This window comes from Labeo rohita, chromosome 11, assembly GCF_022985175.1.
Source record: "Labeo rohita strain BAU-BD-2019 chromosome 11, IGBB_LRoh.1.0, whole genome shotgun sequence".
NCBI lineage: Eukaryota > Metazoa > Chordata > Actinopteri > Cypriniformes > Cyprinidae > Labeo > Labeo rohita.
Genome location: NC_066879.1, coordinates 757,487 through 781,541, shown reverse-complemented (window position 1 = coordinate 781,541; position 24,055 = coordinate 757,487). Strand labels below are relative to the sequence as shown.

The 24,055-nt window shown below is 35.5% G+C and overlaps 1 protein-coding gene across 3 annotated transcripts in view; it reads right to left on the bottom strand.

The window, feature by feature from the left end:
* Window positions 1-4,552: 4,552 nt before the first annotated feature.
* si:ch211-236d3.4 (actin-associated protein FAM107A) overlaps window positions 4,553-24,055 on the bottom strand; it is a 33,633-nt gene continuing 14,130 nt past the window's right edge. For 2 of the 3 annotated variants that reach the window (XM_051123186.1, XM_051123185.1), the window contains exons 3-5: window positions 15,567-15,798; window positions 6,057-6,213; window positions 4,553-5,881 (exon numbers count right to left, since the gene is read on the bottom strand). In XM_051123186.1, the coding sequence (XP_050979143.1) occupies window positions 5,765-5,881; window positions 6,057-6,213; window positions 15,567-15,798 (506 nt within the window). In that variant the 3' untranslated portion in view covers window positions 4,553-5,764. Of the gene's footprint in view, window positions 5,882-6,056; window positions 6,214-15,566; window positions 15,799-23,551; window positions 23,735-24,055 lie in introns of those variants that run through there. The other variant, XM_051123188.1, reaches the window with a different exon arrangement.

Genomic DNA, 24,055 nt, shown 5'->3' with positions numbered 1-24,055 from the left:
TGTTGACATCCTTAAACATTCCTGCTTAGGTAGGAGAAGACATTGTCCTTGTTTATCACTTAGAGCAGGTATAGATACCAAATCGGTAAATATTTCTTTCCTTAAAACGTTTGTCCCCCTTTTACGCTGCATGTCGCACAACCTGTGGAATGCAGTTGTGTCATATGAATTACAGCCAGCAGGTGGCAGCAGAAACACTTTAAATACCATATGAAGACAGTTAAAGCTTAGCATATATATATATATATATAAATATATATAATGTAATGTAATATTATTGGTACATAAGATATTTAAAACAGTAAAACAGTTTTCTGAATGAAATGTTCCAGCAAGAACTTGAGCAGTTTACACACATTAGCATGTCAGCAAACTTAGAGCCTATGTAGACATTTAGACAAGGAAAAGACAGAAAAAATGCAGTATTTCTAAGAAGTTATTTTCATTACAACAGGACGTCACGTATCATTTGCACTAAGAAGAATTCAGCAGGAAGCAGTTTTAAGTTAAGAAAACTGGGAAAAGTAATCAGCACTGATAATTTTATTCTCCACACTGTAAAATAAATCCAGTATGACTAATACTACAGGTTGTGCTGTATGTGTTTTGATAAGCTGACATTATCAGCAACACAAACCTAAACATGATTGTGTTAGATGGTAATACCTTGGTATTTTGAAATATACCATAGTTCTGACTGATTAGCATATTCATATACTGTACCATGGCATTAAATGGTATAGCAAGGCAGTTCAAAGAAAATCATTGCATTGACTTCATGGTAGTGTAAAAAGCGTCAAAAAAAAAAAAAAAAAAAAAAAAAAAAATCATGACGTACTGTATTTGCATGGCAACCTCAAAACATGGAAATTACAAGGAAATTGAAACATGAGTTTTTGTTTATGTAGCAGATTTATTTATTTATTTTGTATGTTACATAATAGCATTGAGGTACCTTTGAACTTTTGTTAGTGAAGGTATAAAGTGTATATTGAGGTTCATTCATATTTGTATAGTATCTAAATACTGTTCTCTAAAATTAATTAATTTGTCAATTCAGCACCATGACTATAGTGTCATAACAGGTTGTACAACAGGTAAAGGCTTTCAGCAGCATTCTTTAAAAAAAGCACCAAAGTTGGCATCAACGCATCTATTTTGAGTTACATGAGAAATTTATTCACACTTCAGGACTCTATCCTCTATGCACATTCTATGATATTATTATAGTATCTGACATTATTCCATGTCTGGAGCACCTGTACTTGTATCCTGTGATGCAGTGGAAGCCTCGAGTTTCCCCCAGGCTTTCTCTGTCTTTCTGTGTGGAATCTCACAGCCCTGAAGCCTTGCGCCACAGGGCTACATACCCGAGCCCTCTTCCTGTGGCTCTCCGTCAGGCCTCTGAGAGGTGGGCAGATAGATAAGGAAGAAGTTCAGAGAAGCCCCCAATGGCTGGATCGAGTTACGGTCCACTTTACATCTTAATAACTGAGACATGTGAACGAGCACTGGACGTACAGTACAGTCTTTCTCCCAGGGAACATTGTCAGTAAAGGATCACACATTTTGCAACACTGCAATAATATTCATAATAAACATTTTGTCTTGTTTCCCAAAATATTCAAAGAGGTTAATAGATGTACATGGGAAGAGAAAATAAAAAGGATTTTAAGACTTCTTTTAAGGGAACATCTTGAATGAAGTATGTTTACCAATGGGGTACAAAACATAAACATAATTCATACTGTATCTTGGGAGTCTTACCGTGTGCACCCCTACTTGTGATCCACCATTAAAGAACATCTTTGAGTTGTCCTGCTCCTGATGAGAGAAAATAGATAAGAAGTTTTCATGAAGTGCTTTTCACTTCCATAAGCAACAAAAATGATCTAAAATGACATCTGTCAGTAAAACAGAGTTCAAAGCCTTAAGACCTTATTGTCTCACTAAACCACCTTTATTATAGTATTAAAAGGTTTGGGAAGTTTGCTACTCAAAATATAAATATTGGTGCCCACTAGGTGAAATACTGTCCAAGAAAGATGCTGTGAGATTTTGCACATTTGTACTCAACTCACGTAGTCTGAGTTGGCCTCAAGTAGTTCTTCTGTCTCACTGTCTTCAGAGCTACAGCCTCCGTGTTGACATCTCACTGCACGCTTCTCTCTCCCAGACCTCAGAAAGTCCACCGCGGAAGACTTTCGGAGCAGTGCTGAAATAAAACAGCACATTTTAATGAGCAGATTATCGTAGGGAACCTTCTACACTCTATAAAGGGGGGAAACTGCACATGTAAAGCTTAGTTTTATATAAATCTGATGCATTCTGCTGATAGTTAAAAAGTTAATTGTGTATGTCTACATTCCTTCACTTTTGTTAATCATAATTCATATATTAACATTGTTAATAACTATTGCAACCAACAGATTAAATGCTGTCCTGAACAGGATATTCTGAAAAAAAATCTTAAAATATAATATTCAATCTAACATAAAGAATAAATATATCGAAAATATAGAAAAAAAAAACAACAACAACAGAAAATTAGTATAATATTAATGACAAAACCTGTTAGTTCATTAGCAGAAACAAGGAAATAGATAGTAAAAGCAAAACATATAAAGGAAAAGTCAGCAGCGCAAGCTTTCCATACCTGCCTCGCAGATGTAGGTCACAAACACCAGGACGAGTAGCGTTAGTATCACCTGTCCGCGTGGCCCCATGTCTTATCTCACCTCTGAGCTGAGAGACCTGCTGCTTTGTAGCTCACCTGAGAATCAAGCCCCTCCCACAACAGCATCAACAGCACCAGCATTCGTTTCAGGGGGGGGTGTGGTCTTCAGCATCCGCCCCGTCAGATGAAACTGGGCCAAAACACCAAAACAGGAACGTACATTTACACAAACCAAAGCATAGTTTAGCCAACACTGGGCACACTGTGCATCTTAAGATGTTATCGGTAACTATAAGAAAGTAAACACTGGTCACAAGCCAAGGCAGCGAGAGAGAGATTTTAGCAGGTTTTATCTGAAGATGTGTCACTGACAGTTTTTTTTTAGTTTCATTAACATTCCATTATATTTAATTAAATTTTCCATATGTGGTTACATTTCTAGGCTCGATTTCAAGAAGTAAAATTTATTCACTTTATGGGGAGACAAAAGCAGGTTGTCAAATGAGGAAGTTGTCATGAGGGCTATATTTCAGCAAAGGGCAAACATTCATATATATTAATAGCTGCTGGACAAACATGTGAATGTAATAAAACCACAGAGGGACACATTAAGCCAGTCTTTTGAACTTTGAGGTATGATATTATATGTGTTTTAGATGTAATTTTAATTATAGAATTTTGTACAGTTATGCAATTATATCCGCTTGTTTTTTTTTTTTTTTTTTTTTGTATCCTACTGTATGTTTTGTGTTTCAGAATTGCCTATATTTTGCTTAACATCCTGTAATCAGTGGTTTGATGTGTGACAACATGCACTGCTATTTGGTAAAAATAAAAATAAAATAAAATGATATAAAAAAATAAATAATATTATTATTTAAATTTTTTTTTTTTTTTTCAAAACATCAACTATCCTTCAAATATAAAACTACTATTAGATATTCACCGTAGTAAAAAGTGAAATAACAATCCTCTTTCTCCCCCTTCTGCATGTGATCTTAGTGCAGGATGAATGTGCTTATTTGATTATCATCCTTTTTTTTTTTTTTTCTTTTTTTTTTTCTTTTTAGTGTACATGTTGTATTTGATCATTAATAACATTTTAAATGAACATGAATCACATAAATAATTCATAGCATTGTGTATTGGCGTGGTTTGCGTTTACACCTGTAGCATCTCCCTGAAACACTGTGTTCATGTTCAGGCTGTTGTGTTGCCTGCAGTTCAGGTGTGCCATCGTTCAGTTCAGGTTCGCAACTGCCTCACGTCAAACAATTTAGCCCTTGTTTACTAGAGCACAACAAATCGGATCCTGAAGATTCTTAGGGATTAAACAGATTAGAGGTGGATAGCGTGTTTTTGTGGACAAAGGGTCTTGTGATTCGGGGTATAGTGTTACCTGTTCCTCTAATTAAGAAGCTATCGAGAAGCTGGATGAAGGGCAAGATGGAGACTTTCCATCAGTGGGGGAAAAAAAAAAAAAAAAACTACCGAGGACCCATTAAAGTGAAACCGAGCATGATAACCCCAAATCCATGCCCTGTGACCTCCTGTATCATCACGCCACTTCACTTTTAGACCATCTACTTAAAATGCACCACACACACACACTATTCTCTACTGTTTCACTTTAGAGGTTTGTGAAATTCCACAATCGGGAAGTCTGTATAGCTAGCTCTGCAGGCACGGAGCTGGCAGTATCTAAATAGAACGGAGCTAAACTTGATAGCTTATTGTTAACTTGTTGGTGCATGTACATGGATCAAATGGTTTTCTCAGCAAGTATGTTTTGCAAATGTAGAATTTCTTATATTGGTTTGAATGGATGAATTCCAACTAATTCTCTACTAACAGGAAAATATGAAAATGAAAAAAATTAAAGTACTACTAATATCTTTATTTATATGAAGCATGTGTACTTTTTCTTTATTGTGTAAGTTTTGTGTTTATAACAGTCAAAAGGTCACATCTAAAGCTACAAATGTAAGTAGCCAACTCTATTTGTTTCATGATTTTGACTGCAACAACATGAGAATTAAATTAACATAAACTAACGTAACGCATTGCATGTTATATTATCCAATGGCTTCAGGAGCCAGAAAATGACATATTATTTCAATTTTACTTTGTGCTTTGAAAACCCAAACAAAGTAAAACAGTTTTATTAGGGAACATTTCATAAAGATATGACTGTGAACACAATTCTATGCAACATATATTGAACCACAGTAACAGTCAGGCAGCCCATCCTGTTGCATTACTTTAACAAAGGCACTGGAGTAAGCACAAACCAGAAACTCCCCTATTTTAACACAGGTTTAACTTTCTGATGTGTTAAATTAAATGGTTAGCTTCGTGTAAAAGTGTGTCATCGTTTTAGACATCGTTGTAGTGATGATCAATGTTTAATGCTTACGTTATTAAACATTAAACATTTATGTAATGTCAGAGTTACGCTGCAAATCAAGGGTGATGAAACCTGAAAATAATCATAGTTCTTATATTTTCATTTAAAAGTGACAAGTGCTGATTGTTAAGTATAAGAGACAATGTTTAAAATTAGGCAATGAACAAATATTTGGCGGTTTGATAAGCAACAATTTGTCTATAATACTGATATGTTTACCTAATTGCCGCCTTCCAAAAGTTCCGCCTGTCATTTAGAGAGAAATAGACTGGGCTTTTTTTTTCACTCTGAAACTAATCCCTGTACCTTGTTTTCACTTTTTCATCTAATGTGACAGAACCAGAACAGCTGTCCATCCATGCATACACACTAACTCATAAGCATCCTGGCCAGTCAATCTTTAACCCTTCAAGACAAACCCAAAGCAGGAAAAAATAAAATAAAAACAGCAACACTCCTTGCAGTCTCCATCAACCTCCTTATGATGTGAAGGTGTAGCGGAGACCCTTTGGGTCTTGTCCTTATCTCTGCCCACTCTGAACCTGCTACAGAGAGAGGTGACTGTGTTGTTGGTGAGAGACAGGAAGTAGAGAAGCAGAGTCTTGTGGGTGGTGTTTAGCAGCTGCGGCAGGTCTCTATGTTACTGGCCGTGCACAAACACACATGGATCCAGGCTTTGTTTACACCTCCTTCTCTCCAGAACTTGTAAACGACGTTCGTCTCAGGTTCTCCTTCACTTTTATGAATTCCGGAGCGCTGCAGTTGCTGTCCTCCAGTCGTGCCTGCTCCTTCTCCAGCTAAAGTACACAGAAAGACCGACAGAGGCATTATTTGGTGCATATTTGGTTGGTGACATATGTAACCGCAATAAAGAGTGTTTACTATGTTAGGAGCTCTGAGATACTAAAAGAGGATATTGACCCTCATTAGTCCAGGTCTGTATCACACACTGTGTGATTGTATGGTTTCTACCTCCTCTAGTTTCTGGTGTCGCTTGAGAAGCTCCTGTTCCAATGGAGAGATTTTCCTCCTGGCCTCCTCCTCCTGCTTTCTCTGTTTTATCATCTGCTCTCTTTTCCTTTGCTCCAACACACGTTGCAGTTCTGGCTTATTCTCCACACCAATACCTCTGAGTATAAAAAAACATGGAAGAAAAAAAATTGTAATAAAATATAATGGAATAGAGCACAGTAGAAAACAGAACAAAAGAAAAACAGAATACAACAGAAAACAGAGGTAATTAGATTAGATAGCTGGAACACATGAAGAACATAAAGACGGAATAGATACAATATAACAGAAGACAGTACAATGTTAAAAAAGTTTAGAAACAGAATATAATTAGAATAAACAGCAAATTAAACTAGATCAAACAGTTCATCAAGACAAACTTTCAGAAAGTTTGAAAAAGTTTACAAATTTTAAAGAGTTTTAAGTTTGATGGTTTTCAGTCTGAAATAGTTTTAAGTTTAAAATAGTTAAGGTTACATTTTTATGAGGTTTGAATGTTTTGAGGGTAATACAGTCTCAGAAAAAAATAGATATCATGTTGTTAGCATGTTACTAACATAGTTAACATGTAACTAACATGTTGCTAACATTGTTACCAAGTTGCTAGCATGCTGCTAGCATGATTAGCAAGTTGTTAGCATGTTTCTAACATGATTCTAGTATGATTTGTAAGTTGCTAACATGTTTCTAGTATGATTACCAAGATAGATAGATAGATAGAATGTAAGTCTATGGGATTTTTCCCAGTTTTAATGGTCATTTTTAGGAAAATCGTAAGTCCGATCAGTTAGAAAAGATATAGCACGCCCGGTCAGATCACCCTGGTGAAAACAACAACAACAACAAAAAACAGCATATGCTGGTTAGGTATGTTTTGATGCTGGTTTAAGCTGGTCATGTTGCTGGTCAAGGACCAGCATAAACCAGCAAAGGACCAGCTTAAACCAGCAACAAAACATACCTAACCAGCATCCCAGCATCAAAACATACATACCAGCATATGCTGGTTCTTTCACCAGGGCAGTCTGAAGATCTGGGCTGAGTTTGGAGTTTGTAGAGTTAAAGCTTTAGGAGGAGTGAAAATAACTAAGTTTAAGTTGGAAAATAGCAACAAACAATAGAACAGCAAATAGTAAAATTAAACAAAAACATTAGAAAACAAATATGAAAATAAAATAAAATAGAATGGAATAGAGAACACAGAGTATATTAATTAGCTGAAGCAATCCATCAGTCATCCAGCAGGTGGCAATATTGTCAGTAAGAATGGTGTGCTTTCAAAACTTTATTCTAAATAAGATAAAACTGTGGGAATGCGTGAACACACACGAACACACACACACACACACACACACACACACACACACACACACACACACATAATAGTTTACATTTTTTTTGTGGGGTCATTCCACAGATGTAATTTTTTTTTTTATACTGTACAAACTCTATTTTCTATCCCCTAAACCTTCACACCCTTCACACAAAACTCTATTTTAGATTTTCAAAACACTTGATTCTATAAGATTTCAATATGATTTACAAGCTTGTTATAACCCACAAGGTCAAAATTTACTGGAATTGGTAAACTTGTGGGGACTTGTGGGATGTAAAGTAGGGAATACCAGGTACACACACACACACACACTCATACATATGTGACCCTGGACCACAAAACCAGTCATAAGTAGCACGGGTATATTAGTAGCAGTAGCCAAAAATACACTGTATGGGTCAAAATGATTGATTTTTCTTTTATGCCAAAAATCATTAGGATATTAAGTAAAGATCATGTTCCATGAAGATATTTTGTAAATTTCCTACAGTAAATATATCAAAACTTATTTTTTGATTAGTAATATGCATTGTTAAGAACTTCATTTGGAAGTTAGGTTTTTCTCAATATTTAGATTTTTTTTTTTTTTTTTGCACCCTCCGATTCCATATTTTCAAATAGTTGTATCTCGGCCAAACACTGTCCTATCTAACAAACCACATGTCAATAGAAAGCTTATTTATTCGGCTTTCAGATGATATATAATCTCAATTTCAAAAAATTGACCCTTATGACTGGTTTTGTGGTCCATGGTCACATATATAATTAAGTTGTTGGTATTCAGTCTTTTAATGCAGAACATCCATTGGTTTCCTGTTGTTCCCGTCTGATGCACATCCCATTGATAATGGGCTCATTTCGACAGCCCATGGCAAATGAATAGCGGGCTTGTTTGTGAGTCTTCCATCTATTACCAACAGTGGATAAGGTCTCATGATTGTTTTCAAGGTGCCAAGCTCCTGCTAACATGAGTGACAATTATTAACTTCAGTGCCAGGATAGACGTATGCACAAACACACACCCAGACTGATAATTAAATTACGTGTGAGCTTGTTCTCTCCACAGGGAGGTGGCGCCACAGGTGCTGAGAGAAGGGAAAGGAAGTATGTGTGTGTGTGTGTGGAGTTTGGCACATGTGGGAGTTCCAATTAGTATCCTTGCTAATTTAGATGGTGTCCTTCAAACTGAAGAGACAGCCAGACAACAACAAATAAACACAAGGGGCAGTTAATGAAGTTAAAAGAGAGAGACATCAGCCCCCAGACAGCTCCTGAAAGCCTTCATAATAATAGCATGGCGCTCTTTAGTCCTGTCTCAGCTCTCGGCTATGAATAGTCACTTGCTGAACCTTGCTCAGATCATTGGCATCGATCCGTTCCTGAAATGATCCATAGATGGTGTCTTTTTTCCCTTCATGGCTAACAGTGACATCTGAGCCTAATTTTTCTCTCCCCTTTTAGTATCTTCTTTTAGCATCACTTTTCTTAAATGATGTCGTCAGTGTTTAGCGTAGCTCTTTTAGTAAAGAGTTTCGCGACATCACTGACACAAAAGGCTTATCTTGAGAAAGCTTGAGAAAAGAGGCACTGTTCTGGGAGTGACCTATTTCCTCTGCCACCCTTGCGCCTACTGTGCTACCTTTGATGCCCGCTCTTATATGAGATCCACATCCCTTTCTCTCTCTTTTAATGTCTTCTACAGATTGACTGTCTTCTGCAGGGTCTCTCAGCACCAAAGAGGCACAAGTGCCAACAGCGACTAAAAGATACTCGCTTAATGGCCGACACGGCACTGCGCCAGTAAGCTTTCTGTGGCTTAAAGGGTTCGTAGGGGTACTAACAAATGTACACACACAAACAGGAACTTCTCTTTAATAAAGGCCTCTAATAAATAGGCCCTCCACTCATGCTGTGTGCAGCTACGCTCGTTTGTATTAGTCTCTGTACAAGGGTGTCCAGTCTTGCTCATAGTGGGCCACCTTAATATTATGTTGGAGTATGAAACTGTAGCTCATAATTAAACATAGCTTAACTGCAGTCAAGCTACATTTGAGAAGGTCAAGGAAATCTCCTCTACCAATGTGTAGTATCCACCTTGATGATGCATCAGAACTCTCACCAACTATCGGTGAAGATGAGCCATAAGCCCTGCCCCAAATGGACTTACAAGGGTCACAACATGTGTGTTAAATCCATAGGACTGTAGGGCAGTGCTCAATTCCATTCCTAGAGGGACACAACCTGAAAAATGCCATTTCAGCCCTAATTCAACACTTCAGAAACAGCTAATCAAGTGTTTGAATAGTTAGAACTAAACTCTGCAGGTCATAGCTCTGCAGTCACAGTATGGAATAGTCTTGCCATAAGACATCCTGTTTGTCATTTTAGGTTTCAGAAGGGTGCTCATAAGTGACCATTATTAGCCCTCAGTGTGTACTTCTGAGTGGCATTACATCATGAAAGTGTGGACTCAGAGGATGACCACAAAGGCTTTCTGTAACATTTGGGACAGGGGCACTGTGATGTGCATGGAAATCATTAGGAAGCCATGATGGATAGAGACCAGCAGGCAAATTTGTCCAGAATGAACATCAAATTGACAAGAGATTTAAAATGCAGTGCCGCTTCACAGTTTTGTGTCCCCATCACTACACTGGGCAATTGACCATATGCACGGAGCGTTCTTTAGAACTTCGGCATAATGATAAGCCAGCTCGTAAACTTCCGGTGAAGCTAATTTTATATGTGCTATACATAAGTGGAGACTCTTGAGACTCCTCTCCTGCCTCGTTCTTATCAGAAACTTAGAAAAATAATAATGATGGTGGCATAAACATTCAGTTTCATGTTATTTAACAACATATAAACAGCCTGGAAATCCCAGAAGAGTACCTATAGACACATAGGTACTGAGAGAGAGAGGGGCTCTGAGAAAGCTGGTTTTCAGTATGAATGCCGCAAAAAAACAAACAAACAAAAAAAAAAAACACACACACACACACACACACACACACACACACACACACAAAATATATCTATAGTAGGGAACATGTAACTGTACATTTGAGCATACAAACATATTTGACAAGAAATCTGTGGTATATTTTTACAAAAATACTAAATAATAAAGCAAATGGATCGCTGCAGTTCACAGAAACAACTGGACTCCAGGCAGCAAAACATGGATTTAATTATCATTTTGTGTCAAAATGTTGAATTTTGGGGTAAAATCATCCCATACTGTATACTGACACCTCACCAATTAAATACTTACCAAAAATGCTGCATAATTCTATAGTATTCATCCAATTTTGTTCATGTATTTCCCCAACATTGAAATCAGGACTAAATCAGGACTAAAGAGAGCAACAAAGAGTAACATATTGAGCTATATTAAAAATATATACTACAATTAATCTGTGTGAAGTTAAAGGGGACAAAAACACACAGTCTTGGACAATGTCATGTTCATTTTGAGTACCTATAGAGTAGCATTGCATCCTTAATATCCTTAATGTCTTTAGTTTGATCAGATTTCTAAAAGAAAGATACACCTTTATGTTTTTCTCCGAAAACGGCCGAGCTCCTGGAGGCGTGCCGTGGGTGAAGCTAAAGAGTCACGAGCGCTTACATGCCGACTGCCAACAAAATACAGTAATTTGGTGCAGTTTTCTTTAGCAACTGCAGTTCCTATGACGGGACCTTTTATCACTGGGACCGCTTTATCTTTGAGTATCCAAACGATGTGCAAATCCAGCGTCAAACTGGGTCTTGTTTATAAAGCATTCATCACCGAAATGGTGGAAACAAACAAACTCGCTTGCAAAACTCTTCACATAACACTGGATTCTTTGGGAAGCTGAACAAGGTTATTTTTCCCTCAGTGCCAATACAAGGAATTCTGCCTTAATGACGTCATGAAGAGCCATGCTCGAAAAAAATTAAAATAAATGAAACTTTCTGAAACTTAAACCCTAGCAGGAGTATATTTGGCACAGAAATACTCCATCATATGTCCAGAAATGTTTTTTGAAACCTTGCCCTTGTGTAGTATGAGAAGCCAACTCTTTAACAGTGTAAATGACTCAGAACGCATGAAAGTGCGATGATAGTGTGTTTGAATTTTGCCAAAGCTCACACTGTTGTAAGACAGTTTTGAAGATAGACAACAATGCAATATTTAATGCACTACAAATAAGCGTTGCTACTTTTAGGCTACATACAGCTGTAGAATTCAGTTGCCAGTGAATGAATAACTTAACTAAATATTTTGCCACAATGTGTACATGGCTGTGTTTAGTTACTCTTTAGCACCTGTACACTACAGACCTGTTTCTGTCTAAAATCTCACTGTTAGAAATGACAATGCAGTCAAGAGCACTCTATGTTCTGTGCCACAGGATCTGCAGCATAAACAGCAAAGCTCTGTTGCTGGCCACTTTAGATAAGTGCTCACATCCCTTGTGTGAAGACACAAGACAGAACCCGCGTGGGATGTGAACACTATATCTCTAATTGGTCGTCATTGGCTGAGACTTGCGTTCTTTAAATTACAAACCTCCTGAAGTGTCTAGGAAAAAGAGGAATGGAGAGAGACAGAAGGGTAAAGGGGCTTCTGTTGCTCACTCCTGTGGTTGTTAGACCCCTCTGCTCAGACAGAGAGAGAGAGTGTTCACCTTTACCACATTTACTGTTATTACAGAAGTAGGGGGTCTCATTGTGGTGTGCTGCTACCAAGCAACTGTGCAATGCTAATCAAAGTGCTAGCACTGAGAGTATGGAACCTGAGAAGAAACTGAAAGCTCTCCAATTCAGCACTCGATGGAAATGTTTTAGAGACACTAACGTATAAATGACATTAATTGAAATGAATTTTAAGTAATAAAAAAAAAAAAGTTATTATATTATATGCTACCATGCAGAACCAAAAGCTTACAAAGACATTTAGTAAGTTTGAGATTACATTAGGGGATGTTGAAAGCCTATGTCTTCAACCCTGCTGTTGGAGACCCACTGTCCTGCAAATTTAATTTTCAACCTCCTTCTGCACACCTGGCCTGTGATTTTCAAGTGATCCTCAAGACCTTGTTCAGCCGGTTTAAGTGTGTTTGATTACGGTTGGAGGACAGTGGGTCCTCAAGAGGAGGTTTGAAGACCTATGGCTAAAAACAGAATTGTTGAAAACATGAGAAATGAATTGGCCAACCCTTATGAAAAAGAAGTTTATTCAAGTGTGCTATCAGTATACTTCTTTTAAACTAAAAAAGAAAAGTATACTTTTAGTCTACTTTTTATGTACTTCTCAGAAATATACTTAAAATGACATTTAAGTATACTTGATTTGTACTTACAAAAAGTCTAAATATATTTGAGCTATACTTGTGCTTCTAGAATCAGTGTTTTCATTGTTATACGGTGGGAGGCGCTATTACAGATCTTCTGTACAGAATTTCCCAAAAAACACAAGTGAAGAAGAAACCGAAACAACAGATGCTTCCACAAGTAATCTAACAGGATCATCAGACATAAAACAGCATCAAAACGGTGAAACGTTATGGAATAAAATGTCGACCAATGAAGAGGTAATAATGACTGAATGCATGAAGCTAGAATAAAAAGCAGATTTTTTTAATGTTTTTTTTTATGTTCAGATATTCATATAACAAAATATATACAAATTAATACCTAGATAGGGACATAGTAGTATACTTTAAGTATGATGTAAAGTTCACTTAAAGAGAGACTATACTTCAGAGTGTACTAAGAATGCTACTACAAGTATTTAATGAGTAAACTATCAGTATACCTATAAGTTCACTTTTAGTATAGTTGCAGTACAAGCTAAAAACATTGATGTAAAAAAGTTGTGTACTTAAAGTTTACTACTGTTATACTTAAAGTATACTTAAAAGTATATTTTATATACTAGAATATATACTATATATATACTCCTTGGGACTAAATACTTAGTCCCAAGGAGTATTGAAATAGTACACTTACATGTTGTATACTTACTACATAAAGTATACTAAACAATACACTTGAACTTTACTGAAGTATACTTCATAAAATAAACTTGAAGTATACTACTTTTATAGTATGCTTCCATGATCAACATATGTTTGTCCTGTCAAACAAACACAGTCCTAAGCATATCCTCAACTGCAAACCAAGCTATTAAATAGAACTAGAATTAGACCAGAGGGAAACATTTATGATTGACATTCAAACCCTAATGCCACCTCTTACATATGTTAACCCTTAACCTGGACTGGTTGATAGGAAAGTTGTTACAGGGTCAACATGTTCGCTGGTTGAACAAGCACTGTGAACTAAGTGTTTACCGGTAAGTTGTAAATTAGCAAACACTTTGGTAACACTTTAGTATAGGGAACAATTCTCACTATTAACTAGTTACTTATTAGCATCTCTTACCAAAAAGAAGTATACATCAAGTTTATTTCATTAAGTATACTTAAGTAGATTTCAAGTATATAATTAAGTATACTTTGTCTAGTAAGTGTACAAATGTCAGTGTACTAGCAGTATGCTTGTAAGTGTACTATTTTCAGTACTCATTGGGACTAAATTGGTCCACTTTCTGGTATATAAAAGTATACATTTAAGTATACTTTAAGTGTAACAGTAGTAAACTTTGAGTACACAACTAGTTCATATGTTTTGGTTTGTACTGCAACTACACTAAAAGTGAACTTACGGATAGTTTACCAAATAAATACTTGTAGCATTTTTAGTACACTTTGAAGTATAGTTTCAGTAAACTACTAGTTTAGTAGTTTTATACTGCAAGTATACTCATAAGTTTTCTTTAAGTGAACTTTACATCATACTTTAAGTATATTACTATGTCCCTCTTAGGTATTAATTTGTATTGATTTTGTTGTATGAATATCTGAACATACAAAACATCAAAAGAAAGAACAGAGCATCTGCTCGTAAACAACAACAAAAAAAATTCTAGCTTCATGCAGTCTTTTTTTATAAACACTTAAATGTGGGTAGGTTTCATAAAAAATAATAAAAAAGAAATAAATAGACAACATTTTGAACAAAAAGCTGAAAAAAGACTATGAATTGGATTCAGAATGATAATCATAACGTAGATGGAGTCGATCAACACCCCAAAGCTTGAGAGTCATTATTACCTCTTCATGGGTCACATTTTATTCTGTACTATTACAGTTTTGATGCTGTTTTATGACTGATGATATTGTTAAAAACATGTGGAAGCATCTGTTGTTTCGGCTTCTTCTTCGCTTGTGTTTTGGAAATTCTGTACAGAAGACGTGTAACAGCGCCCCCTACCACCATAACGATGAAAACATGGATTATCGGAGAACAACACTGCTCAAATATGTTTAGACTTTTTCCTAAGTATAAGTAAAGAATACTTAAATGTGATTTTAAGTATATTTCTGGGAAGTACATAAAGGACATTTCTGAGAAGTACATTAAAAGTAGACTGAAAGTATGCTTTCCTATTTTTTAATTTAAAAGAAGTATACTAATAGCATACTTAAACTTCTTTTTCATAAGGGATGCCTATTATTAACATATTGGCTGTTTATTAGTACTTATAGAGCACCTGTTCTGCATGACCATATTCTACATCCCTAATCCTACCCAATACCTGAACCTAACAACTACCTTACTAACTATTAATAAGCAGCAAATTAGTAGTTTACTGAGGCAAAAGCCGTAGTTAATGGTTTGTTAATAGTGAGAACTGGACCTTAAAATAAAGTGTGACTGAAACTTTTATTCAAAGGGGCTTACAGCATATGTGGAGAGACTGAGACTCTTGCTCATGAGCACAGAGATGATAGCTCGTGGGTCGCATTTGTTTGGGACTGAACTTCTGTTTACATCCCCAACCCTCAGAATCACTTATAAAGAAGTGTTTCTCACTAAGTGACTATTACCTGCCATTTATCAGATGCTTTACGGTGACTTACAGTGTACTCATTTCACAGGAACGTTCACAGGAAAACACCAATCAGTCTATTTTGGACTCATTATCAGATTGCAAAGTTTGATCATAGACGCCATCATAGACAGTCTGCACTAAATTTGTAATCCTTGTTTATGTACTGTAAACTTGTGTATCCTCATACCGTTTATGGTTCATAAGCAGCTCTCGATGAAGCTCCTGGTGGCTTTTAGAGGCTTTTACTGGATTAATCAGCTTTTTAGGCTTGATGAGATCATCATCCCCTGTCATGTAATCAGGCTGAGGAGCGTAACTTGCCAACGGGGGGATCTCACGATGAGGGTAACCAAATGGATCCCTGTCTGGGTTTCTCGGCTGATGAGGCTGTTCCCATTGGATATCTGCATATGCTGAGGCTGAGGACAGAGAGAACAATGTGTGAGGAAGGATGTGGCCTAAAACCCAGTTTGACTTCTTTTTACTGGGAGCAGAAAGGCAAAGAATGACGCAGAAGAACAGCGTAATAAACTGCAGGAAGTATGGTGCGGCATAAACAACCCACATCAGAGAGCCAGCATTTACATTTACACCACTACAGCTTGTCTCTGCTCCACTTTAAATGTTTCCACGCGAGCTGAAGGTTTCCTGAAGGGAGCAGGTGGACATGCAGAGTGTTTATGTTCTTCTGGCTTTGGGTGGAAATTCCTTACATCCATTTCCTTCTGCTGAGTCCAGCTATTTGCAAACTTTTTACAAAACCTAACCTCTAACACACCATGACATAGACAAATGATTGGCGTGCAATGATTGCACATTTCTGACCATAATTAGAATTTTAACATAGCCATCTTATAGACTGTTCAATACAACCGGTATGTGGATATGTTGTGTGTTGTTAGAAATATGATGGCCTACACACAGAAAAATCATCATTTCACAATAATTTGATAAAGAATGCATCCAGGCATATTTCACCCCAAAAAACAAATAAAGAAATCATATTGGTTTTCCTTCATTTTGACTAACCTATATGTCTACTAACTCTCATTAGAGTTAAGACTGGTAAGGTAAGTTAGAACAAGTTGACATGTACTTACAAAGTTACTTATAGTCAATAGAATGTCAATAGACAGTCTACTAATACTCTAATGAGAGCTAGTAGACATGTAGGTGCAATGTTTCTTAATGTCAACACAATGGGCCTCATTCATGGAACACGAGCAGAACAAATTTTTCCATTAAAGCCATTCTGACATAAACTTTTGAATTTTTGTATGTTAGCTGGTATGAAAGAAATGTACACCTGCTCCCTACCACATGTAAATGGTGTGTAAAAAGTTCTGTGTTCTTTTTATTAAACTGATGACACTGAATTTTGATGTAGTGCCATAATAAATACAAGTTCATTTGCTCTTGCCCTCTTTTTTATTTGTTTACTTTTTATAGCTGAGTTGATAATTGTAAAACGCAGCGTTCGTCACTGTCACTATTTGACAGTGTTATACTAAAATGAATGTGTTACGTTGCTTTTGTGTTACTTTTTAAATCTGGGCAAGGCTTGCTTCTTTGTTTTTTTAAAACTATTCTAATGTAAAAGCCCTTTTACACCAAAAGTGAAATGAATTCACCTCAGGCTGAAAGAAAAGTACATTTATGCAGGAGATCACTCTTTAGTATGGTTGAATTGCATCACTGAAGGTCACCAGCAAAGACACTGGTTAATAAAAAGGGATTATACATAAAGGATATTTGCATTATTTAACATATTTTAATTACTGCAGGGCTGCATCATATTCTGAGTTTGCATTTCACTGTTTTTATTCATTTTGAGGAATACTGAATCAGTTTTTTTTTGTGAGATGAATTAATGCATGTTCACATTTAGTCTAGAATACAGTAACATCTTGTTTACTCCCAATTTCCCAACAGGAGACCTGTCAGTCAATAAATGGGGGAAAAAAGTAACTGGCGTTACTTATTTGAAAAAGTAACTCAGATATTTTTCTTAGAAATTTAAAAGTAATGCGTTACTTTACTAGTTGCATGAAAAAAAAAAAAAAAAAATTATTGTTGGTGGACACACATTTATTAAATATTTCTTGTTAGGCATATGGCCTTTTAATCTTTTTTGCATTTATGCAATATACTGGTGCCAAACCTGAAAAAGTATATTCCACTGTGTTCCTGGACACACATTTTGCATAGCTGTAATTAATAGATGGGGATTATACTAATTGTGAATGAGCATGCACGAGCACCTATTTACCAATGATTGGAATTCATTAACATACACGTTTAACGATCAAAACGGATGTTTATGATGCGTTTGTGAAGGAAGATCTCTTTTACGCGCAAATAACTCAGAATTTACTCATATATTTACACAAGTTTCATGAATGAGGCACAATGTTCAAAAGAAAATTAAGCATATTTTAGGATCATTACGATTTTTTTTTTATTTATTTGGTGAAATTGGAACTGATTATCCTGTAATTAACTGTGAACTGTAAACTGTGAGGTTCTGAAGTAGTGCTGGTTCTGACACATTTGTGCTTCATCATTTCTAAAGAACAAACTTGTATCCAGATCCATAATGTAAACCAGCCCAACTGCATCATGGATAGGGACACTCCTGTAAGGATAGGACAGACTAAATGTGCAGTGATCCGTGTCATATGATCAGGTGTCATATGCACTGAAGCTTGCTTAGAACAATACTACGCTTGAAGGAGGAACCAGAGACAGTCTCCACCATTCAATATTAAAAAAGCTGAGCTCAGTTCTTAGCACTTCTCAATCTGAGTGCATGAGAAGAGGATGAAATGATAATGATGACAGGTAAGATGGTGAAGGGAATTCATGCATGTGAAAGTATTTGTGACCCAGTGTTTAGTATCAGAGGTTAACAAGTTCACATCACAAGTTCTAATTTCAGTTTTTTTTTTAGACTCCTATATTCTATATTTAATTTAGAATCTATTTTATATTTATTTAATCCTATAAACTAAAAGCTTTTGTGTTAATTACAGTTTTAAACAATATTTTGACTTGGGTCTGTAAGCAACTTAACAACCATCTAGAAGACACCATAAACCACAAAGCAATGTGCTGCTCAGCACAGTAAAGCGCAATACATTGTGTCCATGAATTTTGTAGTGACAAACTAAAAATCTAGTTATAAATGCAACTGCACTTTATTTTCACTTCCCTTAAAGTGGCTGTTTGAGAGAGAAACAGAATTTTAGTCCATTGGACTACATTTTTTTTTTCTTTTTTTCATACCGCATGCTGTTAATCCATTAAATTTCATGTTTATAAGGATTATGAATCCATGATCACTGGTTGGACAGAGTGTATGTTGTAATAAGCAGGTCAGACTGTTTATACTGTACAGTATGTGGTCTTACAAAGCTATAAAATAATATAATGCAATAAAAATATAAATAGACTACCAGTCAAAAGTTTTTAAACAGTAATATTTTTAATGTTTTTAAAGAAGTCTCTTCTGCTCACCAAGCCTGCATTTATTTGATCCAAAGTACAGCAAAAACAGTAACATTTTGAAATATTTTTTCTATTTAAAAGATCTGTTTTCTATTTGAATATATTTTAAAATGTAATTTATTCCTGTGATTTCAAAGCTGAATTTTTAGCATCATTACTCCAGTCACGTGATCCTTCACAAATCAGTCTAATATTCTGATTTGCTGCTCAAAAACATTTATTATTATTATTATTATTATTATTAAATGAAAACAGCTGAGTAGAATTTTTTTTAAGGTTTCTTTGATTAATAGTAACTAGTTAATAGTGAGAATTGTTCCCTATACTACAGTGTTACCAAAAAAGTATACTGACTCCAAGCTTTTAAATGTTATATTGTATAACGTTACATAAGTTTTTCTTTCAGATAAATGCAGATCTTCAGATCTTCTTTTTATGCATCAAAGAATCCTGAAAAAGTACTCAACTGTTTTAAATAATAATAATAATAACAAATGTTTTTTTGAACAGCAAATCAACATATTAGAATGATTTCTGAAGGATCACATGACACTGAAGACTCTAATATATTCAAAAATCTAAAATATATTCAAATAGAAAGTAGTTATTTTAAATAGTAAAAATATTTTACAATATGGACCCTTTTCACAAGACTGTGATGATGCATTTTAATGGTCATCATCATCATAAATCCTTGACATTTTTTCCTATTTTGATTTTTTTTTTTTTTTTTTAAATGTATGTACATTTATAACATTATTCTTTGTATTATATCACCTTTTCATTAAGTTACAAAAAACAAGTTGACGCTAATGCGATGGTGTTTCTAATGCCGCAACTATGGGACAGACGGTAAATTTGAAATTGTTCTCTCTTCTGACTGACGATATCAGTCTCTCTCTATTTTTTCCTTTGAATGAAAGTTGTGAAAACACTATCATTGAGTTTTTCTTTTGTTATTTGAGCAAATGGGAATGCAAAAAAATATATTTGTGGTAGTCTCCCATTCACTGCTCTCGGATTTTACCCAACTATGATGACTTCTGCTACGAGAAATCTGGAAATGTGAGAAAGGTCCATTACTGCTTTTGCCATATTTTGAGTCAAAAAATGGAGTCTTGGTGACCAGAATGAAATTCTAAAAAAAAAAAAAAAAAATATATATATATATATATATATTTTTTTTTTTTACTAAAATAAATGCGTAAACAAACAAACAATAAATAAATAAAAACAGCAACACTTTATTTTACAGTTTCTTAACTAGTTGCTTATTAGCATTCATACTACAAGAATATTAGCCGTTTATTAGTACTAATTGAGCACATATTAATGTCTTATTCTACATGACCTTATTCTACATCCCTAATCCTACCCAATACCTAAACTTAATAACTACCCTGCTAACTATTGATAAGCAGCAAATTAGGAATTTATTAAGGGAAAAGTCGTAGTTAATAGTGTATAAGTGTTCCCTATTCCAAAGTGTTACCATAAAACCATGTTCCAATAAATAACAATAGAGTCTACATATCATAAGTGTGTGTATGAAAAGGAGACATGTGGGCACCAGAGTTAAAGCCAGTAAGTGTTTATTTGTGTGTGCAAATATGATCTCTTTTGAGTTGAATGTGTTGCAATGCCTGCTTGCTGTTAACTGAGTAAACAGTGTGAGCATGTGTGCCAACATTAATATTATGTGAACGGAAAGTGTTGCATCATAATTATGAAATACAAAAGATTTTTGTGTGCTTGTTCAGAGCTTACAGATAGAATTCGATATGAGATAAAAGCACTTACACATACACACAAGCGGCACAATACATTTTGTTTTGCTACATAATGTGGTGCTCTGGAAGACTGTCCTTGATCTCATTGATTAGAGATCAGTAACATGGTGAAGCGCGGCAGAGGGTGGACTGTGTCTGCTCTGAAAGTGAATATCCTTCTATTACGGGCATAATGTATTTATCAACATCCCCCACAAACCCAGGAGTTACACAGACAGGAAAGTCATGGGTTTCTGCTTATCAGATCTGAGCCCGTTTCCAAGAATCACAGATGATAAACCATAAGGTTAATTAGATTTGTGTGGTGTCTGTTTGTGTGGGGATACAGCAGGTGTTTCCTTATATACTCAGCATAACTGAAAGTGACTCAGTAGGTCTGCTATAATTAGAAATGGTGCTAATATGCTTCGAGGGACAAGATATGTCAACCCGTACAAAAAAGTGCAGGACTATGTTTTAGTGATGGGGACAGATGGTAATATGGCACTTTGACACTTTGATTTTGACAATGGACCTAAAACAAATACTGTATATTATATATGCAGTGGTCCTAAAAAGGAAGTGACACTTAAATCTCATTTAAAATATCAGAATTGCTTTGCTATATATTACAAAACATCAAAAGTGGCAAATAAATGATGCTCTCAGAACTTTTTGTAGATTTGACGGATTCACATAGATGGCCTAGAAAAAATATTAAATTATTAAATCTATGCACATTTTCCACTAACATTAGTCTCCATTTTGGAAAGCATTTTTTTTTTTTTTTTTTTTTTTTTACATTTTGAAAGTAACTAAGGCGTCAAATTCTTTTAAGATTAATTGAAATTTGTTTCATGTTTTAAAAATAATAATAATAATAAATAAATAAATAAATAAAAATGTTATAGCACCTTTAAAAAAGGAAGACTAAAGCATGCTGACTTCATGTTAGGAAGGACAGTTTAGTTTCCTCTGCATCACTAAATGTGTTGTCCCGTTGACTACCAGGCATTTAGCATTTTAAAAGGCCATTTTTGTTTATACAAAAAAATCCTCTGTTATATAAGAAGTTTGTTCCCAGAATGGATTGTATACAAACAGAATGCTGACAGTTGTCATGGCGATGTCAGCATTCTCAGAGGATGCCCTGGGATCCCATTCTCCCATGGGTGTGTGTGTATGTGTGGAGTGCAGTGCTATTTCCCATAATCCCCCCTGAATGCTGGTCCTTGGCAAGCCATAAAATTTAGGCACAGCTCTCAGACAGGGAATTTGCATTATAAAGGTGCCCAGCAAGAAGTAACGCAGTAGTCTCTATGGACAATAACACAATATAACCTATTTCAAGCATCTAAATGTAGTCTGGAAGAAAAAAATAAAAAGAGACTTCATGCAGTTTTTTTTTTTCTTCTTTTTCTTTTTGACGTCAAATTGTGTAACTAATTTAAAGAGTAGAATAGAATAGAATATACAGAACAGTACAAATCTGAGCCCACTGACCTCCATTACATTAAAAACAAAATGATAAATAAGTTAATTAATTAATCTAAACATATTTTTTGTTCCACAGGAAAAAGGGGGGTCACACTTAAGTTTGAGAAACAATTCTTACTATTAACTGACTGACCGACACTATAACTTTTGCCTCAATAATCTTGATGCTTATTAACAGTTAATAAGGTAAGTTAGGTATGGGGTGGAGTTAAGGAATCTAAAATAAGCCATTAATATGTGATTTATAAGTACTAATAAACAGCCAATATGGTAGTAATATGCATGCCAATAAGCAACTTGTTAATAGTAAAAAGTAAGTATTGGCTAAACTGAGTGTTACCAAAAATTGATTATGAGTAAAAGATGACAAGATATTAAATATTGATAAATATGTGCCTTTAAGATTTAATTCCCATAGACATTTCCTAATGTTGGTGAAAGGTGTGTTTGTTTAAAAGCTGGTCAGTCAGAGGTGGATGATTTAAGATAACTGTTCAAATACACAAAGCAGGGTTTATTGGTGTCGATCATGGTCAGGCAGAAGTACATTGTGGACCTTGTGCTTTTCGGCTAAAACAAACATACAGCAACGTACTGCTGGTAAAACATTAGGAAAAAAAGATGGTCCTCTTTGTCACTATGTTGCAAGAATATTGATTTATCCTGTGTTATTGACAATTAAAAATTGCTGCATTGTATCACCAGCCTATGAAAGCAAAATGCCAAAATGGCCAAATGGTGACTTTCTAATGGCTGCCAAAGAGTTTTTAAAGTCTGTTGCCTCAATGTGCAGCAAAACGCCATGAGCAACAAATCTGGCACTATGCCCAGGGCGAGCATGGCTCCCTGTTTCTTACTGAACTGATTTGTTTAAGGATATTTTGTGACATTCGTAGTTTGTCTTTTATATGGTAAAGCAGCTTGTTCTCAAGAACATTATACAGTACGTTTAACTTTGAAAGCAAGAACTTCTGGCTCAAAGCAGAAAAAAATATAATAATAATAATAATAATAATATCAGTGTGACTGTGATATAATAGCTATAGAGAGATGCAGTGAAACTATGCCAGCTACAATTTAATGGTGTTATTAGTAACCAATGATAAAAACATTTTCAGTCTTATCATAGAATACATTTCTTGAGTTTTTGTCTAAATAGGTTACACACACACACACACACACACACATTGCAACTTCTTACATTGTTGTTATATTGTAGATTGTACAAAGCAATGTGCATAATTGGAAAAAAGCTAACTTATCTAAACAACAACTCAATCAATTTATTCTATGATAAGACTGAAAACTGTTCTTATCACTGGTTACTAATAATATGTTTCTCTGCATCATTATATCAGCATCCTGTAATCTCAGCCGGAGTCTGTTGATTCTGTCTTACCTGACTTAACAAGCACATCTCTGGGTCTGCTGGGCTGGCCCTCAGGGGGATAAAAACTGTGTTCAACTCTCTGGTCCATCCTGCTGTTGCCAGTGTGTGCGTGTGTGTGTGTGTGATATCCTACATGTTTATGAGAGGGATGTTTCTCTTGAGTTTCTGCAGTTCTTCACCCACATGCCTCCTCTCTCACAGTGCAAACAGTCATGTGACCACTGGGCACCAAAGCCACGCCCCTTCTGCTCCTCCCAACTGTATTTCTCACATACACACTCTCTCTCTCTCTCTCTCTCTCTCTTTCTCAGGAGTCTGATAGGATTAGTGGAGGGCTTAATCTATCTTGCTCTTCTGCTAAATCTCACATTAACCATTAGTCTACCAAGAAGCTTTCATTCTTTACAAACTCATACACTAAGCAGTTTAAAATAAATACACATGCAGAGAATCATCTTACAATCACACAATGTTCGTGTCTACATTCAAGATTACATTCTGTACACAATAAAA